The following is a 25592-nucleotide window of genomic DNA, read 5'->3' as shown; positions in this document are numbered from 1 at the left end:
ATCTTCATTAATCCCATTCCATTGTCTGCACAGTGTCTCCTCTCTGCCCAGTCTTCTATGCGTTTCGTCTGGGAACGTTTGAACAACGTTTTGTTCCACTCCAGTGTACAGCAATAATGACCTGTTAGTGATGGGATAGCCCCAACCTCTCAGAGCATCCTCTTCCAGTCAAATCAAAGTGTCATTAGAAGAAGGGAGAGAGAAGTAGAGAGAGACAACCAGAGAGAGGGAGAAAGAGACACGGAGAGAGTTCTTTGTGTTGTTTATTATTGAATAACCTCACTCCATGTAACCCCAGCATGTTGTGCAATAGCTCAGCCCCCCTAACTCCGCTGTTGTTGTGCCACTTCAAATTAGTCACTCCCGGGGCAGCCTTCTATCTTTGCCAAATGCATTAGTACGCCATTCCGAACTCATACCGCCTAGGGTTAAATGCAAATTATATCATTTCTGTCAGCCAATCAAATCAGAGTGACCCCACGACCCAGGAGATGAGTCCTGTGCGTAATGAAATATGACATGGCACAAAAGGCCTGATTCTAATCGCAACCGACATATGATCAGATGACTATGACCTCATGACCTTGGACGAGGAGTGAGGAGTGAGAAGCTGGGAGACAGAGGGAGGAGGGGGAGATGTGAGAGGGAAAGAGGGGAGAGACAAGAGGAAGGGAAGAGACAGACAACAAATAAACGATTGCAATTAGCACGGTTGTTTAGTAATCAACTCATTTCTCTAGGATGAAATGGACCATATCTGTGCTTAAGAAAAAGGGACATTTTGTCATTTTCTATCTGTCATCGCCTTTCATTCTTTAGGCCTTGTTAGCATTGCGGGGCATTGTCATATCTGAAATAGCCATAGCCAGCATTGTAGCTACTAGATATTTTTTGTGGCTATTATTTCCTAGATGAGCCCATGACACTGTGTTGGGGCTGGAGCGATGCCTCACTTTCCTCCTCAGACAGAAACTTAGATCCACGGTTTCAGATTCCGCAAATGTCCAAATAGTAACAGAGTGACGGGTAAATAATGCAGCTAGTCTGTTTGGAGAGAGAGAGATGGAGAGGGAGAGAGATCGATGTGATGGAGAGGGAGAGATGGACAGGGAGAGAGAGGGATGGAGAGAGAGAGAGAGGGATGGGATGGAGATGGAGAGGGAGAGAGAGGGATGGAGAGGGAGAGAGAGAGAGGGATGGAGAGGGAGAGAGAGAGAGGGATGGAGAGGGAGAGAGAGAGAGGGATGAGAGGGAGAGAGAGGGATGGAGAGGGAGAGAGAGCCAAGGAGGGCCTACAGCAGCACCTAGATCTTATGCACAGATTCTGTCAGACCTGGGCCCTGACAGTAAATCTCAGTAAGACCAAAATAATGGTGTTCCAAAAAAGGTTGAGTCACCAGGACCACAAATACAAATTCCATCTCGACACTGTTGCCCTAGAGCACACAAAAAACTATACATACCTTGGCCTAAACATCAGCGCCACAGGTAACTTCCACAAAGGTGTGAACGATCTGAGAGACAAGGCAAGAAGGGCATTCTATGCCATCAAAAGAAACATAAATTTCAACATACCAATTAGGATTTGGCTAAAAATACTTGAATCAGTCATAGAGCCCATTGCCCTTTATGGTTGTGAGGTCTGGGGTCCGCTCACCAACCAAGACTTCACAAAATGGGACAAACACCAAATTGAGACTCTGCACGCAGAATTCTGCAAAAATATCCTCCGTGTACAACGTAAAACACCAAATAATGCATGCAGAGCAGAATTAGGCCGATACCCACTAATTATCAAAATCCAGAAAAGAGCCATTAAATTCTACAACCACCTAAAAGGAAGCGATTCACAAACCTTCCATAACAAAGCCATCACAAACAGAGAGATGAACCTGGAGAAGAGTCCCCTAAGCAAACTGGTCCTGGGGCTCTGTTCACAAACACAAACACACCCTACAGAGCCCCAGGACAACAGCACAATTAGACCCAACCAAATCATGAGAAAACAAAAAGATAATTACTTAACACATTGGAAAGAATTAACAAAAAAACAGAGCAAACTAGAATGCTATTTGGCCCTACACAGAGAGTACACAGCGGCAGAATACCTGACCACTGTGACTGACCCAAAATTAAGGAAAGCTTTGACTATGTACAGACTCAGTGAGCATAGCCTTGCTATTGAGAAAGGCCGCCGTAGGCAGACATGGCTCTCAAGAGAAGACAGGCTATGTGCTCACTGCCCACAAAATGAGGTGGAAACTGAGCTGCACTTCCTAACCTCCTGCCCAATGTATGACCATATTAGAGAGACATATTTCCCCCAGATCACACAGATCCACAAAGAATTCGAAAACATATCCAATTTTGAAAAACTCCCATATCTACTGGGTGAAATTCCACAGTGTGCCATCACAGCAGCAAGATTTGTGACCTGTTGCCACGAGAGAAGGGCAACCAGTGAAGAACAAACACCATTGTAAATACAACCCATATTTATGCTTATTTATTTTATCTTGTGTCCTTTATCTATGTGTACATTGTGTATATATATATTTATAATATGACATTTGTAATGTCTTTACTGTTTTGAAACTGTTGTATGTGTAATGTTTACTGTTAATTTTTGTTGTTTTTCACTTTATATATTCACTTTGTATGTTGTCTACCTCACTTGCTTTGGCAATGTTAACACATGTTTCCCATGCCAATAAAGCCCTTGAATTGAATTGAATTGAGAGAGAGGGGGATGGGATGGAGAGGGAGAGAGAGGGATGGAGAGGGAGGGAGAGATGGAGAGGGAGAGAGAGAGATGGAGAGGGAGAGATAGGGATGGGAGAGAGAGAGAAACAGAAAGAGAAACAGAGAGAGAGATCGATGGGATGGAGAGAGAGAGAGAGAGAGAGAGAGAGAGAGAGAGAGAGAGAGAGAGAGAGAGAGAGAGAGTAACCTGGGCCGGTCTCACTCTGTTATTCTGAGGAGGCTCTGTGGTGTGTTGATATCCTTGACATGATATTGTAGCAAAAGAACACAGCTGATGGCTTTAATTAAAGCCTGTATTATGGCTGGGAGAGAGGGACAGATAAACAGAGAGAGAGAAACAAACATAGGGGAGAGGGTTGTCCACGGTTTGAGCTGTCTAAACAGGACACACATGGAGTTCTTAGCTCACGGTGATGCTGTTGAGTTTCCAAAATGCAAAGCATGACATCACCCAGTCGTGGAGAAGGACGGTTCCATATCGTCATACAGTATATTGTCGGGTACATTATTTTCTCATAATTTTTCCCAATATCTGCACATGGAACAGACCACCCTCTAAAGTCAACAGGGGTAACCCGCTCTACTCTTGTCCATGGCATCATTTGCGAGGCGTAAGCTTTCTATGAGGGGAATGTCAGCATGAACGAAAACGGATGAGGCACCCAAACTCTTCCCCAAGATAACCCTCCCTTCCCTCCTCCTTTCTTTTCTTGAAAAACAGGCCGTATGGAAGCGAGAGATAACTATGACTTTGTTTTCTGCACTCTGGGTGGTGTGGAAAGGGGAAGAGGGTGGGTGTGGGGTGTAAGCATAAATCACAATTTGACAAACCTCTTCCAATAGGCAGATAAGTGCACATTAGTGGTGAGGCAGATCTATCATCATCATCACCCCACCCCAACGCCCCAAACCCCCTGTGCTGTCGGTCAGGCCCTCAGCTGAATCGCTGAGTTGGGAAGTCGAAAGTCTCCTCTCAAACTGTGTCGTGAGTGGAGGCGCTGCCACTGACTGATCTAGTTAGCGAGGTGTATATAAGAACAGATAGAGGGTATATACTGATGGAAATGGCTGAATTTAAATGTTTTTTTTGGGGGGGGGGGGTCTGGGGTTTGCCCCCCCAGAAGGAAATATCTGCAATTGATATGTCCATTTTGAAACAAAACAATATGTATAGTAAGCCGCATCCCCACTTACTGTAGCAGTTTTTCACAATAAACTTGAATCAAAACAAATTGTCAAGTAAAATTACTACAACATATAACATATCAACAATCAACTCAACACTCATAATCTTCATTTGTGTCCATGATAATACATTTATTGTGTATGATACAGACTTGATGTGGGGCTCAGTTGGTTAGAGCATGGCACTAGCAACATCAAGTTTGTGGGTTACAATTCCGCTGGTACCACCCATGCGAAGAATATTATAAATCGCTTTGGATTACGCCGTCTGATAAGTGACATATTATATACTACATTATGATTCAAGTTTCTTTCCTTCATTCCTTTGCATATACAGTGTATTCGGAAAGTATTCAGACCCCTTCACTCTTTCCACATTTTGTTACGTTACAGCATTATTCTAAAATGTAATAGGGATGAAAAAAAAATAATGGTTCTGTTAAAAAATGAAACGATTGTCAAATTATTGTTTGTTTTTTTCCCTCATCAATCTACACACAATACCCAATAATGAAAAAGCAAAAACAGGTTTTTGAAATGTTTGCAAATGTATAAAAAAATAAAAACAAAAATACCTTATTTACATAAGTATTCAGACCCTTTGCTATGAGACTTGAAATTCAGCTCAGGTGCATCCTTTTTCCATTGATAATTTTTGAGATGTTTCTACAACTTTATTGGAGTCCACCTGTGGTAAATTCAATTGATTGGACGTGATTTGGAAAAGAAACACACCTGTCTATCTAAGGTCCCACAGTTGACAGTGCATGTCAGAGTAAAAATCGAACCATGACTTTGAAGAAATTGTCTGGAGATGTCAGAGACAGGATTGTGTCGAGGCACAGATCTGGGGAACGGTACTAAAACATTTCTGCAACATTTAAGGTCCACCGTCATTCTTAAATGGAAGAAGTTTGGAACCACCAAGACTCTTCCTAGAGCTGGCTGTCTGCCAAACTGAGCAATCGGTGGAGAAGGACCTTGGGCAGGGAGGTGACCAACAACCAGATGGTCACTCTGATAGAGATTGCGAGTTCCTTTGATGGAGATGGGAGAACCTTCAAGAAGGACAACTATCTCTGCAGCACTCCATCAATCAGGCCTTTATGGTAGAGTGGCCAGATGGAAGCCACTCCTCAGGAAAAGGCACATGACAGCCCTCTTGGAGTTCTCTGGTTTGAAGAAAACAAGATTGAACTCTTTGGTCTGAATGCCAAGCGTCATGTCTGGAGGAAACCTGGCACCATCCCTATGGTGAAGCATGATAGTGGCAGCATCATGCAGTGAGGATATTTTTCAGCGGCAGGGACTAGTCAGGATCGAGGGAAAGATGAACGGAGCAAAGTACAGAGAGATCCTTGATGAAATCCTGCTCTGGAGCGCTCAGGACCTCAGACTAGGGTGAAGGTTCGCCTTCCAGCAGGACAATGACCCTAAGGACACAGCCAGGACAACGCAAGCATCTTAATGTCCCAGCCAGCCAGAGCCCGGACTTGAACCCGATCAAACATCTCTGGAGAGCTCCTGAAAACAGCTGTGCAGCGACACTCCCCATCCAACCTGACAGAGCTTGAGAGGATCTGCAGAGAAGAATAGGAGAAACTCCCCAAATACTGGTGTGCCAAGCTTGTAGCGTCATACCCATGAAAACGCGAGGCTGTAATTGCTGCCAAATGTGCTTTAACAAAGTACCGAGTAAAGGGTCTGAATACTTACGTATGCAAAAGTGATATTTCAGTCTTTTTTTTGCTTAGTCATTATGAGGTATTTTGTGTAGATTGATAAAGTTTTTTTTTATCCTTTTAAAAATAAGTCTGTGACATAATAAAATGTGTAAAAAGTCAAGGGGTCTGAATACTTTTGAATGCACCGTATGTATTACCACAAGTTTGTAAAAATAAAATGTAAACTCAGCAAAAAAAAAGGACCCTGTCTTTCAAAGATAATTCGTAAAAATCCAAATAACTTCACAGATCTTCATTGTAAAGGGTTTAAACACTGTTTCCCATGCTTGTTCAATGAACCATAAACAATTCATGAACATGCACCCGTGGAACGGTCGTTAAGACACTAACAGCTTACAGACGGTAGGCAATTAAGGTCACAGTTATGAAAACATGACACTAAAGAGGCCTTTCTACTGTCTCTGAAAAACACCAAAAGAAAGATGCCCAGGGTCCCTGCTCATCTGTGTGAACGTGCCTTAGGCATGCTGCAAGGAGGCATGAGGACTGCAGATGTGGCCAGGACAATACTTTGCAATGTCCGTACTGTGAGACCCCTAAGACAGCGCTACAGGGAGACAGGACGGACAGCTGATCATCCTTGCAGTGGCAGACCACGTGTAACAACACATCCACAGGATCGGTACATCCGAACATCACACCTGCGGGACAGGTACAGGATGGCAACAACAACTGCCCGAGTTACACCCGGAACACACAATCCCTCCATCAGTGCTCAGACTGTCCGCAAAGGCTGAGAGAGACTGGACTGGGGGCTTGTAGGCCTGTTGTAAGGCAGGTATTCACCAGACATTACTGGCAACAACGTCGCCTATGGGCACAAACCCACCGTCGCTGGGCCAGACAGGACTGGCAAAAGGTGCTCTTCACTTCACGGTTGTGTCTCACCGGGGGTGATGGCCAGATTCGCGTTTATCGTTGACCGTTACACCGAGGCCTGTATCTCAACGCTGTGCGTTTCAGGGAAGACATCCTCCTCCCTCATATATTACCCTTCCTTCAGGCTCATCCTGACATGACCCCCCAGCATGACAATGCCACCAGCCATACTACTCGTTCCGTGTGTGATTTCCTGCAAGGCAGGAATGTCAGTGTTCTGCCATGGCCAGCGAAGAGCCCAGATCTCAATCCCATTGAGCACGTCTGGGACCTGTTGGATCAGAGGGTGAGGACTAGGGCCGTTCCCCCTAGAAGTGTCCAGAAACTTACAGGTGCCTTGGTGGAAGAGTGGGGTAACATCTCACAGCAAGAACTGCCAAATATGATGCAGTCCATGATGCAGTACTTAATGCAGCTGGTGGCCACACCAGATACTGAGTGTTATTTTTGATTTTGACCCCCCCTTTGTTCAGGAACACATTATTCAATTTCTGTTAGTCACATGTCTGTGGAACTTGTTCAGTTTATGTCTCAGTTGTTGAATCTTGTTATGTTCATGCAAATATTTACACATCTTAAGTTTGCTGAGTTTATATTTGTATATCATTTTTTTTATTTTAATGTTTTGCATCTTCAGGATGCCCAGCCCACATGGGTTTATAAGACACTGTATTCATAAAATGAGTTGTCCAAATATATGTAATTTTGACTTCAAATCATCTGCTAGTTATCATCTGTGATACTGAAGGCCTTGACAACTGAACAAAGCCTGTTCAGATAAGTCCCATTAGATGAGCCGAGCTAGTGAAGCAGTGTTGTGGAAAGTTAGCTTGGTGCCAACAAAAAAATAACCTGGAAAGCTTCCCAATCAATGATATATTCCCTCTCATTCCATCCCCACACCAACTGTCTGTTCATCTGTTTCTATTAAATGAAAGGTGTATTAAAATTTGCGCTGAACTCTCCTAAGACCTCTACACTTAATTAAGACGGAACAGAATGTCTGCATCTGAAATGGGACCCGATTCCCTATATGGTGCACTACCTTGGACCAGGGCCCAACCGGTGCCAATAGGATGCCATTTGGGACGTGGGCAATGCTTTCTACTTATTCACCCAGAAATATATTTCCAAATGGTATGCTAACACTATTGATCAAGAAGGAAGCTCCCTCCCCTTTATGAGAGTGAAGCCTACATACTTGTACTGTGTGTAATAAAATATGGCACTGTGCATTAGAATGGAATCCTTGAGAGAAGAAGCACTTAAGAGAGACCGTGGATATGCGTTTGTTTGGAGTCGTCACCGTACAAGGAGGACAGACACTGGCCTGTATGATCTATCAAACACATACATGCATACGCCATTGTTTAGATTTGACTTTTAAAGGGGAAGGGGTGAAGAGTATGCATTAACTGGAGTATACCTTGGCTCTGCAATCTCACTCTGAATAGAATATGAATGATTTATCTCGCAACTCTTCAACTGGGAACGTCCTTGATATTTACATTTTATCATCAAGTGCATCCGACTAGGCTTCAGAGTGATGTAACGTGTGACACATATAATTCACTAGCTCTCACTTGTGCAACTGAAAAACATTTAACCGAGCGAAGGATTTGAATTTGTTTGGAAGAAGTATTTTTTTTTACAATCAGAAAACAAAGAGTATTGGTCACAGTTGATGAACATCCCCTTTGTACTTAAGATATAACATAAGATAGAAGATACTTAAGATAAGTGATGACTGCATAGGGCTGACCACATTTAGTCGACTGGTTTGTTTGGTTGATAGGATGTTGGTCGACCAATGTTTTTCTAGTCGAGCAGTTGCAAATACATTTTGTCAAATGTATGTCTGTCTGTTTCACACCTGTCTTAGTGGACTAAATCCATTGCGGAGGACGCAGGGATGTCACACCAGTATCACCAGTAGTAGATTTACTGTTAATTTCCCATAATTTCAAATTAATGTTTGGTTTGTTAATGCATTCAATATATTTTCTGTTAATGCATTCAATATATTATTATTACAGTCTTACCATTGTCACAGTCGGAATGGACACATTGCTTGCAGAGCAGAGCGCACAACCTAGGATACACTTGTGAGACTTTTTTTAAATGATTGTCTTGACCGTCACTGTATAGCTTCTTAATATTTGTTAAACAAACGTTTGTTTTTACATCCCGGATTAAAATAGTTCCTCAATTTAGGCTATTTGAGAAATCTTTCCAGTTCTCTCCCTTTCTATAACCACTCAGCATGAAAGAGGAAGAAAATGTCATGCTCTGATCCGGTGTAAACGTTATAAAATAGCTCTACCTGATTGCTTCAAATCCCTTGCGCAAATAGATCACAGCTGTGTCTATCTGTGCAGAGCTCACTGGCACCGGAAAATTAGGGCCCAGAACATTTTATACAATGTTGCAAGTTTGCTAGCACAATCGGGCTGGACCAAGTTAATAGTTGATGCAATGTTTCTTGCAGACATGCCACTGGTAAGCCAATGTGATTTATAGGTTATTTATTTTTATCGGGATATTTTATACCTGCAGGCTGCAACGTTTTTATTTGTTGGCTTTATGTAGGCCATTTTTACATATCGGCAATGGCAACAGAAGTTACTTTTAGGTTTGTATCATTTTAATTTAGATATAATTTTTTATTAAGCACATTACATTGATTTTGAGATATGAAGATTTTCTTTTTAATTAAAGGAAACTGTCCACAAAAATGTGCATATGAAAATCATAACTGGCACGCAGATCAGTAGAAATGGTATGATAACTTGGCACTCGAAATGTGAAAGGTTGCCGACCACTGGTGTAGCCTATTTACCGGCAACTTTCGGAGCATAATAGAATATGTGAAGACCAGCAGCAATGGTCAGCGGGAGGAGGAGGGTCAGGAACAGAGTTTTCACTTCTGGTTAGGCTATATTGATCTCTGGCTCCCTCTTTAGTAATTTCTGCATCTTAATTTTTAATCGCAGTGCTTAAAGAATCAGACAAGCTCAGTAGCCTACATTTAGTTGATTTTATTCAAACAAAGGGTGTGTCTACAGTGCCTTGCCCAAGTATTCACCCCCTTGGCTGTTTTCCTATTTTGTTGCATTACAACCTGTAATTTAAATGTATTTTTATTTGTATTTCATGTAATGGACATACGCAAAATAGTCCAAGTTGATGGAAAAAAATTAAATGAAAAAAAAAATGACTTGTTTCAAAAAATTCTAAAAAATAAATAACGGAAAAGTGGTGTGTGCATTTGTATTCACCCCCTTTGCTATGAAGCCCCTAAATCAAATCTGGTGCAACCAATTACCTTCAGAAGTCACATAATCAGTTAAATAAAGTCCACCTGTGTGCAATCTAAGTGTCACATGATCTGTCACATGATCTCAGTACCTGTTCTGAGGTGTATATGGGCCCCAGAGTCTGCAACACCACTAAGCAAGGGGCACCACCAAGCAAGCGGCACTATGAAGACCAATGAGCTCTCCAAACAGGTCAGGGACAAAGTTGTGGAGAAGTACAGAACAGGGTTGGGTTATAAAAAAATATACAAAACTTTTAACATCCCACCATTAAATCCATTAATAAGAAATGTGAAGAATATGGCACCACTACAAACATGCCAAGAGGGGGCTGCCCACCAAAACTCATGGACCAGGCAAGGATGGCATTAATCAGAGGCAACAAAGAGACCAAATATAACCCTGAAGGAGCTGCAAAGTTCCACAGCGGAGATTGGAGTATCTGTCCATAGGACCACTTTAAGCCGTACACTCCACAGAGCTGGGCTTTACGGAAGAGTGTCCAGAAAAAAATAAGCAAACATGTTTGGTGTTCACCAAAAGGCAATGTGGGAGACTCCCCAAATATATCAAAGAAGGTACTCTGGTCAGATGAGAATGAAATTGAGCTTATTGGCCATCAAGGAAAATGCTATGTCTGGCGCAAACCCAACACCTCCATCACCCCGAGAACAACATCCCCACAGTGAAGCATGGTGGTGGCAGCATCATGCTGTGGGGATGTTTTTCATGGCAGGGATTGGGAAACTGGTCAGAATAGAAGGACTGATGGATGGCGCTAAATATAAGGAAATTCTTGAGGGACATTTTTTTCAGTCTTCCAGAGATTTGAGACTGGGACAGAGCTTTACCTTCCAGCAGGACAATGGCCCTAAGCATACTGCTAAAGCAACACTTGAGTGGTTTAAGGGGAACATTTAAATGTCTTGGAATGGCCTAGTCAAAGCCCAGACCTCAATCCAAATGAGAATCTGTGGTATGACTTAAAGATTGCTGTACACCAGTGGAACCCATCCAACTTGAAGGAGCTGGAGCAGTTTTGCCTTGAAGAATGGGCAAAAATCCCAGTGGTTAGATGTGCCAAGCTTATAGAGACATATCCCTAGAGACTTGCAGCTGTAATTGCTGGTAAAGGTGGCTCTACAAAGTATTGACTTTGGGGGGGTGAATAGTTATACACGCTCAAGTTTTCAGTTTTTTTTGTCTTGTTTCTTGTTTGTTTCACAATAAAGAATATTTAGCATCTTCAAAGTGGTAGGCATGTGTAAATCAAATGATTACAAACCCCCCCAAAAATCTATTTTAATTCCAGGGTGTAAGGCAACAAAATAGGAAAAATGCCAAGGGGGTGAATACTTTCGCAAGCCACTGTACATATGGAAAAATACACTTTTGTAAAATAACATAACTCTTGGTCGACCAATAATGTTTTTAGTCGTGGACAGCCCTAGTGCATAGTATCAGATCCTTTTATGGTTAAGTTCTGACAAGACTTACAAGAATGTCTGGTTAAGACATTTGCTGTTGCTGCATACAAAATGGCACCTATATAGTGTACAAGTGTACAAAATGGCACCTATATAGTGTACAAGTGTACAAAATGGCACCTATATAGTGTACAAGTGTACAAAATGGCACCTATATAGTGTACAAGTGTACAAAATGGCACCTATATAGTGTACAAGTGTACAAAATGGCACCTATATAGTGTACAAGTGTACAAAATGGCACCTATATAGTGTACTACTTTTTACCAGGGCCCATAGGGGAATTTCTTGTCATTTGGGACTTGAATACCTAGTGCCTGCCTGATTATGAAAGATCATGGAGATTTGAGTTCCCCAAAGGATTCAACGAGGGTCTCACTTCACACAATGGCCCCAATGTTTACAAAAGACAAGTTTGTTTCCTTACAACAATTATGAGGGAAATTGAATCTCCGGAAATGTTCGTTTTCTTGTGCAGTAGACCAAACAATAACACGATTCCCAAAGGTTTACAAAAACGTCTGTCTTCAAAGGACAATTTAGAAAATTAATATCCACGCTTTTCCAGACAATGCGAGGGACAGAGTAAATCCAATTGAAGCAATTAAATTGTTTTCCTTCTTCCATTCATGTTCACTAGTCACGGGGGAATGAAAGCATGTTGAAGTGTTGTGTTCGTTCAATGTCTACATCCCTCTGATATAATAAGTAATACATTGCAATTACAATTTCCTTGGTCATAACCAGATTGAGGCTGTTTTTTTTCTGGGGGGCTGGTGTTTTTGAGTTTGTCTTTCATCTGCTGTAGTGGTTACTTAACATTACCCAGTTAAATGCATTAGATTGTTTGATCATTTTTCGTAAAAGCTACACAGTAGGTGGGTTGATATTAAGTAATTGTACTTACAGTAGCTAGCTACTACCGTTGAGTTATTTACTCTTAGTAGAAAAGAACTCTCTGAGAATCATTTTGTCCTTTGCCTTTGCCCTGTTTTTTTTTTTTTCTTCTGAAAGGATTTGTTTAAGAGATAAATGACCACTCCAGTGCAGAGGATGACAGCCTGCACAAAGATGATATTGAATTGATTTCTGAAATGGAGACGGCAAGACATGAATCATAAAAATTATATTAAAAACTTGAATGGCTGACACCGGAATATTATTTGTGATGATTCATTTGACTCAGTCATTACAAAGGGAGTCAAGTCAGAGTGCCTCAGACAAAATTGCTTTTTCGTTCCCCATTGAATTTCTTCCACTTTTTTCCCCCCTCTAGAATTCAGAATCATATTTTTCCTTATTGCAGCACACACTACGATGGACCTATTGATAGTACAGGAATACACAGATATGCATACGGTTATTCTGAAATGTGTTTCTGTATGTTTACATTTTTTATTTCGCCTGACCGAGGTGTTATGTCTGAAAGCTCATACTACAACATTATCCAGTACACTCTTTTAATAGGAAGCATATAGTTAGGGTGTAATTAGGGACTGACCCTCTATCATTGTTATAACTCCCATCTCTGGGGTGGAGTGGGGGGTGGGGGCCACTATTTCCTTATTAAATAATCTGACTCTTCTAGATGATATGTTCTTCTGACTGACACAAATGTTCTCGAGTCATACACTGCTCTTGGCAAACCTACCTACATATACAGTAAATTACAGTATCTCACACCATCTCCCTCTCTGTTTGTCCTTCCAGAGCTATTCCGGTCAGGGCGGAGGAGGCAATGGGAACGGCGCGGGGGACGAGGACTACGAGATTCCCCCCATCACCCCTCCCAACCACCCTGAGCCCCCCTTGCTCCACCTGATGGACCCTGAGTCGGGCTACCTGTGCCACTCCCTAGGGGCCCACCACAATGGCCTGCTCAACCCCTACTCCTACCCGGAGCTGCCTGCCCTCATGATGTCCAATATGCTGGCCCAAGATGGCCACCTGCTCTCCAGCCAAATGCCCTCGGTGAGTACCCCCCAGGCGGTTTTGCTTTGATATCACAGCTGGTTTGAAACACTATTCAAAGTCATTTCAAATATATAATCTGTTGTTGTTTTTTTAGCTTAGAACCAATACAAAACCATGGAATCAATATAAAAGTCCCAAAAGTACAAACCTCGAACACCAGGCAGCCTAAAGCAAATGCTCAAATAAAATTTTTCAAGCAGTATTTGTAGTCTGTCTGATACTGATTCGTTCGTCATTGCTCCATCATTCGGTAGTACCAACAAATAAATTTATGTTGTGTTAGCGTGAACATTGTTAGCGTGCCCTTCAGTGTATAGTTTGGCTCTAGGGAAAGCTTATTTTTTAAATTTTGTCTAGACTGCCTACTCTTCAGATTTTTTTACTTTTGGAATATAGTAAAATGTTACATTAACAACATAGGCTATGTAAATCATTTCTCTGGTCATTTCGTATGGCATGCAACAATATTCATGCAATTTCAAATGGAAAGGAAAAGGTAAATAGAAAAGTAGAACAGACGGTTTGTGGTTGCCCTGTCAGCGCCGACGCTCAAAGGTTTGTGAGTAAATCCATCCGTGTCATATGAGCATCAGCCATTATGAATAGACTCCGATTGTCTTTTGAATACACCCTCCCTCAGCCTTTTTACACAAACTGCTTCTCAGTGTGCCACAAGTAATCTTAATTAGCCATAATTGTATTAATGAGATTGGCAGGAAATCGACATTGTTTCCATATGTCTAGAATGAGATCATTCTCTATAAAACAAATGCATACCAAATGGCACCCTATTCCCTTTCATAGTGCACTACTTTTGACAAGGGCCCATCGAGCTCTCGTCAAAAGTAGTGCACTATATCGGGAATAGGGTGACTTTTGGGACGCGGCCTACATGTACTGTATACACCATCATCTCATTGAAGCGGTCTATGTAGAGAGTAGAGACCATTATATATGCCTGGTTAGAGAAACCGGTGTCATTTTAACTGAGAAAATAAAAACTAAGTGAGTACACAAAAGCTACAGTATATGTAGAAACCGTGAGTTCAAGGTAATAACTTAGGACCACTATATCTGATTGTAGATATGGTCATATCTCCATACAAAAAATGAATATCAGTTTTTCTAATACCGTTATAATAAGGAGACTGGAATCCATAGTGTTATCTTTAGAAACGTGTTTAGTAAGATAAAAACAGATATAATTACGGAGAATTATGAATACTGTAGTATATATATCATGCCACACCTCCTCCTTATTGCTCAGCAATATTGTTTCTGAATAAACATGTCTTTTAACATAAACCACAGTATTCATTTCTTGAAACATAACAACAGTTCATATGTTAGAACAGAACAGTTGTTATGTGTTTAGTATGATAAAAAAAAATATGTAGAATTACAGAGCATTGTGGGTACAGTAGTACATAATGTTACAATTACTGTGGAAAGTGTTATCCTCACAGTAAATATGGATATTTGATATTTCACAAAAGAATAATGGTTTCCTTTCGATTGTGGTGACTATTGAGAGTCCAATGTAGTCATAGAGAGGATATAAATGGTGGTCACTCTTTTGCATGCTACGCTACACTGGACAGAATGAGACATTTACGCGTTCAAGAATTGAATCGTCTCTGAATTTTCCAAAAGCGCTATATAAATCCCAAATGGTATTATATTATTATTATTATTATTCACAGCTGCATCTAAGTAGACCTCTTCAGATCATGAATTTGTCTTTTTGTATAAGCATACACAGATAGAGTCTCCATACATTGTGTACTCGATAACGAACCTAATCAAATCACATTTTATTGGTCACATGCTTCGTAAACAACAGGTGTAGACTAACAGTGAAATGTTTTACGGGCCCTTCCCAGAAATGCAGAGAGAATGAAAAAAGAGAAATAATGGGAAAGATAATGACACGAGGAACAAGTACGCAACGAGTAACGATAACCGTTGCAAAGCTTCATTTGCACAACAAAGGTCTTCTTTAAGATATACTTTAGTCAAATCTGTTGAGTGTAACAATTATGTGAGCTACAGTTCAAACAGGGGGTAGTCCAGTAATAAGGAACATCTCTTAGAATGGCCAATAAGAGAAAAATATATATTGGTGTATATTTTAGTGTTGTTGTATATGTTGGTGTATACCGTTTGTTAGTGTATATCTCAGTGTTGGACACCCTTCCAAAAAAAAAAAAAAAACATTTTCAGTTTACATGTGAAAATCACCTTTTCATATGTGAGGACAATACCACTGTTTTCACCTCACATGTGAATTGCATTTTCACATGTGAAAAACATTCACGTGAAGATCGCATTTGCTGTTTCACATGGAAAACAACTCCTCATGTGAACATCTCACGTTAACATGTGGAATTTTAAGTTCACACGTGAAAAACAATCACATGTAAAAATCTAATTTGCAGTTTCATATGTGAAAAACATTCACTTGTGAACTTACAATTACATGAAAGTGAAAATCTAATTTGCAGTTTCACATGTAAGAAAGCTCCACTTGTATAGCCAAAAAAACATGAAAAATATCATTTTGATATCATGGATGGTCAGTCCTTGCATTTCTCCAGCCCCATCCCTCAGCTCTTTACCCAAACTGTGGCGGGGCGAGGAACACTTTTCTTCATGTTTTAATTAAGTATTGCCGCTTTAAACACTTTTAAAAGAGTAATAGTGTTATTATATGGTGCAATCCTCTAATGAGTGAGTTACTTTTGTGCCATTAATATCAAGCAAAACTTTTGAAGTCCACAACAAAATTCTGTAAAGAAAAATATTGATATTGAAAGCAAAACATAAACCCAAAAGTTATTTTTTATTTTTTTTACATTCGAGAGCAAATGAATTGTAAATGGATGCAAAAAAATGATTTCAGTAGAAAATAATATTTGGTAACGCTATTAAATAAAATGGCTCCCTCTTTCCTGCGATTTCCCTACCTTTGGTTAAGTTACCTTGGCCTTTGCTTTCTCTCCCCTGGATGGGAGACCAGATGTAGCTGGAAGGGGTGAAAATAAACACGAGGGGAATTTATTTTCACGTGAGGAAAAGACACGTGAAATATTAGCATGTGAAACTTTACACCTCTCCGAAAACCACGTCTGACTTCTGAACATCTTCACATGTAGGCAAAATTATAATAATTGTGATTTGATCACACATTTTCATGTTTTTGTTGTAAGGATGTATATACCGGTGTGTATATTGACGTTTGTGTTGGTGTACAAGTGAATGTATTGCCATATACAGTATATGTTTGTATCATGTTGTGTTGGAAGATGGCGCAAGGTGTTGTTATGACCTCCTCTTCTTCTTCTTCCTCTTCATAAACAATATCTTTGCTCCTGAAATGGATCTACTACATCTGGAGGTCAGGCCTTATATTCAATCTTGAGCACATGGGAAAGAAATTCCATTATGTTTCATCTTTCCTGCATCAGCTATTCTATTGTGGCGCTGCAGTGAGATCTGTTTTCATCAGGCAGATTCAATACGTGAGCTCGACAATGAAAAGAGTGCAATTGGGCTGGATGGAGAGAGAGAGAACGAAAGCGAGGGAGAGAGAGAGAAGATTTTGCGGAGAGGGAAAGTAGCTCTAATACTAAATGGACAAAAACATTTTTTTTTAATTCAACACATTCTTTTCTCAGGATTTGGGTGTTAGATCATTTAAGAGATCGTGCAATTCAGGAAAATAGGTTTATGTGGTGTCCTTAAAGTAAATACTGAAAGGCTTATGGGTTTTAAAGCAAGCCATGCCAAATCTAGTAGAACACCAGATTAAAGTAGTAGTTCACAGGTATAACATAACATGGGTATACAGCACAATACTTTGCATATAGCTAAGTATGTTATCTTATATTATATTAACATGTTATATGTATTATCAAAGTGTTAACCCTTTCAGGCCCAACAGCTTTGTGCGATATGGCATTAAATGCGGAAGACCAGTGGACGGCGCTGGTATGAATTGGCTTGTATTAGCTGAAAGGCAAATGCTATTGTAAGCTAAATGCTAGTAAGCTACAAGCTAAGGATAATTACCTCAACGCTAACAAGAGTGAGTACATCAACTTTTTAGCTAAAGCTGATAGCCTCTTACTTTCTGAAAACGCCCAAACCTCCCTGTCTACTAAATGTTAATGCTAAATGCTAGCTGTGCATGCATGCCTACCGTACAGCTTTACATCATCCCTATACACCCACACCTCTTTTCTAGAAACAATCTAATTTCTTATGATTTGTGTTTCTTTTCAAAAACTCTGTTCAGCCTCTTACCCAAACACACTTTTATCGTCAAGCCACAAATACAAAGTGCTGGCAGAAAATAAAATGTCCCTCTCATCCACACAGGTACTATCCTGTTCTTGTTCTCCCCTCAACTCTTAGGCCTGAAACATGTAATTGACTGTACTTTCCTCATTTAGTTGAGAGCCATTTTCAATTAATAAGGGCCTTAGCTGATGCTTATTGTGTTTTGCGGTCCTGAGCCCCTCCTGGACGAACCCGATATCTTTCAGAGAGCCTTTTCTCCGATGCCCTCGATGCACTTGGCAAGCCCTCCGCTCTCTCTGTTAATGCGTTAACTGTCATAGCATCTTCCGCAAGTTCCAAAACACATTAGACATTTAATATCCACGCTCAGGTTACACTGATCTTTTCAATAACGCTTAGGGAGATACCCATCGGCCGGTGGTAGAGGGTTTCTGGACTAGCACTAAATACTAGGTCCCACATTTGTTTGTGTCCTGTCTTCATTGGCGTGTGCGTTTGCTGTGGCGGTGCCCCATTTTTTTTATCTCTTAACGACCAGAGTGCTAGTTGTATTCCAGTTTATTAGACCTACTGCGAGTCTGTGATACCTGGGTGTTTCAAGCAATACTGCGCATGATTGTGCCCTCTTTTTTCTCTTCTTTTTCTGATAATGTGATCTGACCAGGAAAAATCTGTTGTTGTTGATGTTGAAAACGTAAACCGTTTCGGGGGGCACTTTCGAAGTCAAACATGGTATGCACGTGCACCTTTCATCATTAGATTGCCCCTCATCTGAAACACAAACAGTACTACACCTTGAATAATTCATCTTTGACTGGATATCTTTGTCATGCCCTGGCATTTATATATGACATCATCATCGCCAACGTCTACTTGTGGAATACGTAGCAAGTTGAGAAATGCATAGATCGACAGAGGGGTTTTTGTCATTAACGATTGCTTTAATTTCAAGGTATTAGCGCCATAAACACGTAGTTGTCCTAATATTCTGCATGAGGACAATGAGGGAAGCCAATTGCTTAACCCCTATTGTAATGGAAGTTAATTAACAATATTAAGGCCAAGGATACTCGTATTCAGCTCACAGCTTTTAATATCACCTTCTTTAGTTCCAACGTTTCAAATGCCAGATTGAATTCACAATCCTTTAATCTGCTGACTATTATTCTGAGGATTCAGCGAATGGGTTCATCTTGACCCGATAGTCATGTTAAAGGTGGCAGCTAGTTGGGCTTTCAGTCTCTGGTGCTTACGGCAGGTGTTCGCCATAAGTGTGCATGAATGAAAGAGGATCCACTGTCAACATAACTTGTCATAGACAAGGCTAATGAATTAATGATAAGATACTAGAGAGGTGCATCTTAATGTGTTCTCCCTAATGCAAAGCTTTCGGTAACTTAACTAGATTGCCCACCAATGTGGGGAGGTGCGAGGAAGAGGTATTAGCAAAAATGGCTGGACTTTATTATGTGCTTCCTAAAATAAAAAATAGACCATGGCTACTTGCCGTACATTGATTTTGCTATATTAGGATTGATCAAATGTATTATTTTTCAAACTAAGAGTATTTTTTACTCAATCTAAATTATATTGAACTAATACTGTATTCAATACATTTCAATTTGGTCTCTTAAAACAAGTTAACGAGCACATGAGCATTAGTTTAAATCAATAATAGCTCTGTGTTAAGATTCCCAGGTCCATAGTATAGTCATGTAGTTAATTATGTTTTAGATTTTCATCAATAACTTCTATAATGTTGTTTACCGTGGCCAGTAGTACAAGGCTGCTATAGGTTTTCTGCCGTTGGGCTGCTACAAATTCTACCCTCTTCATTCAAAGTAGAATACATTAATGGTATAAAACCCATTTCTCTATCGAGAGACCTTAATTCTCAGTGATTGGTTAACAGGATTATAGTGTCTCTCGGGAAATGATAGATCCATTTCATTCATTTTTTTTTTATCACAGTTCGACAAGCATGATATAGAACGTATCTTATATATTATATGAACTATTCCAGGCTCAGATAGATGATCGATGCTTCCAAAACACATTTTTGTTTGATAGCCCTGTGAAACCTGAGCGAAAGAGAGCGAGAGAGAGAGAGAGAGAGGCCTGCTTTTTAAACAGCTTTCTTTTCACCTTTTGCAATTATTTATTTTCAAATAGTCCTTCAAGCTAATGTTCCATTTTTGTATTTCACAGGCCCTTTTCCCATAAATGAAGCATCGCCGTAATAAATCATTGGACAAACAGAGACTCGTGCAAACCCTGAAAGGTCTAAAGATTTATGTAACACATTCATGTTTTCCACTTCCTCATTTTAGTACTCCACTGGTAAAGCTCGGCTAATAAAAGGTCCTATTAATATTTCCTGTTGCTAGGCAACCGCCAGCAGCCATGTAATAGCATTCGGCTGAAAAAAATAGATGACCGATAAGGAAAAAATAAATTATTTTATCCTCTCCCGGGAAAAGGTGCCTTATTTTTTCCAGCAATGTGATATGAAACTGTAGTTGTATATTATGGAGAAATATTGGAGCGAAATATAATGTTATTTCCAATTTCATTATTTCTAAGAGAACTTTGAATTCATCGCTGCTAGACGGCTAGAACTCATCTTTGTCTTCATTCTGATAAAGTCAATTAGCCTTAGGATTTTAAGCTAATCAAGGGATAAGGTATGGATTTCATTTCCTTTTCATGCACACCCTCGGAAATAGTGTTATGTTTTAACATTGGCCAGCTCCATTGAATTTCAGACATTTCACATGACTGTAAGTCGCTTTGGATAAAAGCGTCTGCTAAATGGCATATATTATTATTATTATTATTATTATGTCAGACCTAAGGGTGTTCATACATTTTTCAATAGGTTGATTCAATAGGTTGATTTCAATTCTTTGATTTAAAGCTGCAATATGTCACTTTTTGGGCGACCCAACTAAATTTACATAGAAACTTATTTTATAGATCTGTAATTCTCATTAAAAGCAAGTCTGAGAAGCGGTAAATATTTTCGATGTGCACCATTTCTATGCTTCTTGTTTTTAAGTTCCGTTTTTGCCTCTTTCACTTTCGATTTTGTACACCAGCTTCAAAAAGCTGAAAATACAATATTTTTGGTAATGGAAAATATTTTTTCACAGCCGTTTAGATGGTGCAATGATTCTCTACACTATACTTGCTTGTTTTGTCAGGTGAACTCAAATTAAGCAAACTATTAGAATTTTAGCAACCAGGAAATGGCCAAGTGATTTCTGCATAGTGCATATTTTAATAGGTTAATATCAATTACATTTCCATTGGTTGACTTCATTGTATACCACTCCGTCTGTTGTCTGAGTGCCTACAGCCCACTCACTCCACTGTATCATATCAGCATGGTTAGAGGTCATTGCAGCAGAGTGGAAGTGGAAACAAATAAACTAATTGAATGCTTTCCATTTCTAAGTACAGATAGATATTGTGTTTACATATCATCATGTTTATGCTCATCACTCAAGTTGCCGATATGAGAGGTATTGAAGACTCATTGTGTGAAAAAAAAAATAATAATTTTACATCCCAAATATTCCCTAATTTAGTGCACTACTTTGGAACCAGAGCACTGTGGGCCCTGGTCAAAAGTAGTGCACTAAATAGGGAATAGGGTGCCATTTGAGGCGTAGCCAAAGAGGTCACCAAACAAGACTCAGCTGCAGCAGATGATGGACGCAGTCCTGTGATGCAGTTACATAGATAAAGGATTTCATATTTCATATTACATTTAGCCACAGGCCCCTATTGCAGCTTATCATTGCATGAAATCGTGTCCATATTGCTCGGTGCCATATCTTCGCCATCCTACTTGGAGGAATATTCGGCCCTGTTGGCTATTGGAGAAGATCCCATGTGATCGCAGCTTCCCCCACTGACTATTGTCCTCTCCAGTGTACAGTACTTTGACTAATAGGATGTGCAACTGTAATAATGGGCCGATCCAAAATGCTGGCGCTCTCTCAGCTATACCCTTGACATTGCACTGTAAGATTAGCCTATTCAAATGATTCCCCTTGACTGTATTATGCCATTATGGTATTCAGACATACTGTATGTCAGCTACTCATTTGTATGTTATTTCTGCAGTATGCTCTTTGGGGGTCCACATGTGCGGTAGGTGAAGAAGGCCCCTGTCAAGAACATGTGAAGACAGTGTGTGTGAGGAGTTAACACTCTCGCAAATCACCTCCTGGTTAACTTAATTGTTGCCGAGACTCCCCGCAGTGTGAGAACCTTACATGCCCATGCGTGTGTATGTATGCGTGTGTGTGTGTGCGCATACTGTGTGCGAGTGCGAGGTGAGGAAGGGAATGGGAGACATATTTGACTGTGCTCTCATTAGAAGAAGCAGAGCGGCTCATAGGGCGTGTCCCAAATGGCACCCTATTCCCTACATAGTGCACTGCTTTTGACCAGAGCCCTATGGCACTAGTGCATTTAGTAGGGAATATGGTGCCATTTGGGAGGCAGGCTCTGTCTTACTGTCGGTACCGTGGGTCCCCACAGCTCCTCACAATCGTCTCAAACATGTCAGACGAGACGTTTGCTCAGATACTCTCCCTTTGTGAAGGTGGGAGACAGTTGTGTGATGAGGTGCTTTGAGAGAGATAGAAAAGGGGGGAAGGGGAAGAGAAAAGGGGGCCGCTGACATTACATGAAATGAGGAACACGGAGGATAACGCCGAAGGGGACACTACGACATTTCACATCTGCACATCACAATTTTCAAGTCTCCATTTTGAAAAGGTGGTTGGTGGTTAGTAGTCACTATTCAGTCATATGTGATAGGATAGCAACCTTCTGTTTCATGGTACCCGAAGCACTCCAATTTGTTCCTGTTCTGTTCAACGGCACTGGCACATTACTGTTGTAGTGCAGCCAAGCTTTGGGAAATGTGCTTGCACCCATCATTGCCTTATTAGTGACTCTGTCTCAGCATATCTTCAAAGAGAGACTTAGTGGCTTACAGTCCTACTATAGTATGGATCAGGTGTGTTTAAATCTGTGCTGATGAGAGTAACATACTTGCTCAACTCAAGGCTAATTCCATGCCTCCATACTGAGTGCCAGGTTAGTGTACACTGTACAGCTCCTGATAGAAAAAACATCCACGTGGTCTTTAAAGTCTCTCGAGAACCTTGCCACTCTGGCGTGTACATTGACAGAATGACAAAAAAGGGACACTTGGAATGTTTGGACACATTGGAACTGAAGTTTGCGTAACTGTGCTTTCTTTGCAATGTCGCCGTGAGACATTACAGCTATGTGTAATTACTTTTTGATACTACGGCTCATTTGAGGAGCGTTTGCCGTTTCTCAGCCAAAGGAAGTGAAGGAAGTACAGTATGTTCAAGATATTTGTATATATTTTGTGTTCTTGTCATCTTTGATTTAGGATCAAGTTGGAGTGATCAGAAGTTACTTGTTCAGTTGTTGCTTAGCAAGTGCAAATTATATCCAAATGTACAGCCAATTATGAATTAATTGACAAAGAACTACCATAGAAATAAACAGAATTTTCCTCGCTGTGTAGAATGATGATAACCCACCTTGGGAATTATCCGCTTCATGTCCTAAATATACAGGATACCCTGTATCCAATACACATGTGTATTACATGTGAAATTTGCACGAGTCAGTCACGTGGTTTTCGGACACGTGTGACATTTCAAATTTTAAAAAATTCACATGAATAAATCGCGTGATAAGTGTGACGTGGGATAAACGGACACGTGGTTTTCAGGCACGTGAAGTTTTACATGGACTTTTCACATGACTCAGACACGTTGGTTTCCCAACATTTAACATGGTATAAGTCTCACATGTGTGGTTTTGAAACTGGCGGGATTAGAACCTGGGTCTCCCAAGGGAACATGAGAGCCGGGCAGTAGGCAGTATGAGGGCCGGGCAGTAGGCAGTATGAGGACCGGGCAGTAGGCAGTATGAGGGCCCGGTAGCTAGCTGGCTGATTGGCTCCCCTATTACCTAAGGCAGGTTTACCGTTGCTTTTGAAGGATCAGTCTCGAACACAGCCCTAATTAAAGCTGTCACGGCTGGGCGCCTGCAAGGATAATGTTATATTATTATAGTAATTTGTTTCAATTAAACGCTCAATGATTTTACAATAGCAACTGTGAACCTGTGTGAGTGAGCCATCACTCTCAAACAAGATGGCTCCAATCAGGGAAGGTGTGAATTGGGGGGTTGAAGGAGGAAGGCTTAGTAATACTGGGTTTCTCCCAACACTGCCAGGGATAGCTAAGCAAGTACGGGGCACAATTCAATCAAAAGCTGAGTGTGGCAGTGTGCGGCGGTGAAGCTTGTGTGATTTGAATGCGTGAAGACTTTTTTTGGTTTCACAAAGCAAACGTTGTTTTGTTGATGTATTGACCTGAAAACTTCTGGACACCCATTTTGAATGATACCTTACATCTAGATTCTTGATTGCTTGGTCCTCAGAGAAAATGGAGGTAGACACAAAACCTCAAAGTAGATTATGCTAATTATAATAGAATATGTATTTTATTAATTCCATCCCTTTTTAAGGCTGATTGATAAATATTTCTAAAGGATATTATAATATGCAATTACGTCCCAATATTTGTCAGATTTTGCAGAAACCCAGCCTAAAACCCCAAACAGCAAGCAATGCAGGTGTAGAAGCACAAAGGCTTTAGCTCAAAAGTACGGCAAACAAACGCTGTTACAGTGTGTAAGTACATTATATGAAAATACTCTCATCAGCCAAAGTGAGCCATTGAAACCATCTTCCACTTGGTTCTCTCTCTTTGTCAATCTACATGACAATGCTATGTATGGTGATGCATACTACAATTTCAATGCAATACTACAGCGAGCAAAAAGCCCATGCGTAGTGGTGGTTGGGTCAATGTTGCTCTATTACGGAGCTAGAGCCATGAAACCATGTAATGCATTGGGACCTAAATAAAGCAGTTGATATGAAGTGGTAACATTATAACGATATGAAATCATGATATGAAATCATAATATGAAAGTACAAAAGTAGAAGTATTCGCTCAATAGTGTGTACAGTTGAAGTCAGAAGTTTACGTACACCTAAGCCAAGTACATTTAAACTCAGTTTTTCACAATTCCTGACATTTAATCTGAGTAGAAATTCCCTGTTTTAGGTCAGTTAGGATCACCACTTTATTTTAAGATTGTGAAATGTCAGAATAATAGTAGAGAGAATTATTTCAGCTTTTATTTCTTACCATCACATTCCAAGTGGGTCAGAAGTTTACATACAGTCAATTAGTATTTGGTAGCATTGCCTTTCAATTGTTTAACTTGGGACAAACATTTCGGGTAGCCTTCCACAAGCTTACCACAATATGTTGGGTGAATTTTGGCCCATTCCTCCTGACAGAGCTGGTGTAATTGAGTCAGGTTTGTAGGCCTCCTTGCTCGCACACGCTTTTTCATTTCTTCCCACAAGATTTCTATATGATTGAGGTCAGGGCTTTGTGATGGCCACTCAAATACCTTGACTTTGTTGTCCTTTTAAGCCATTTTGCCACAACTTTGGAAGTATGATTGTGGTCATTGTCCATTTGGAAGACCCATTTGCGACCAAGCTTTAACTTCCTGACTGATGTCTTGAGATGTTGCTTCAATATATCCACATTATTTTCCTGCCTCATGATGCCATCTATTTTGTGAAGTGCACCAGTCCCTTCTGCAGCAAAGCACCCCCACAACATGATGCTGCCACCCCCATGCTTCACGGTTGGGATGATGTTCTTCGGCTTGCAAGCCTCCCCCTTTTTCCTCCAGACATAATGATGGTCATTATGGCCAAACAGTTCTATTTTTGTTTCATCAGACCAGAGAACATTTCTCCAAAAAGTACGATGTCTGTGCAGTTGCAAACC

General features: G+C 40.6%; 1 protein-coding gene across 5 annotated transcripts in view; it reads left to right on the top strand.

Moving 5' to 3' along the window:
* tox2 (TOX high mobility group box family member 2) overlaps window positions 1-25592 on the top strand; it is a 140750-nt gene that overhangs the window by 79224 nt on the left and 35934 nt on the right. For all 5 annotated transcript variants that reach the window (XM_035778582.2, XM_035778581.2, XM_035778580.2 and 2 more), the window contains one exon: window positions 13087-13347. In XM_035778582.2, the coding sequence (XP_035634475.1) occupies window positions 13087-13347 (261 nt within the window). The remainder of the gene's footprint in view (window positions 1-13086; window positions 13348-25592) is intronic.

The sequence above is a fragment of the Oncorhynchus keta genome, chromosome 10 (genome assembly GCF_023373465.1).
Source record: "Oncorhynchus keta strain PuntledgeMale-10-30-2019 chromosome 10, Oket_V2, whole genome shotgun sequence".
NCBI lineage: Eukaryota > Metazoa > Chordata > Actinopteri > Salmoniformes > Salmonidae > Oncorhynchus > Oncorhynchus keta.
Note: the sequence above shows the minus strand (reverse complement) of the source record. Positions and strands in the feature narration are given on the sequence as shown.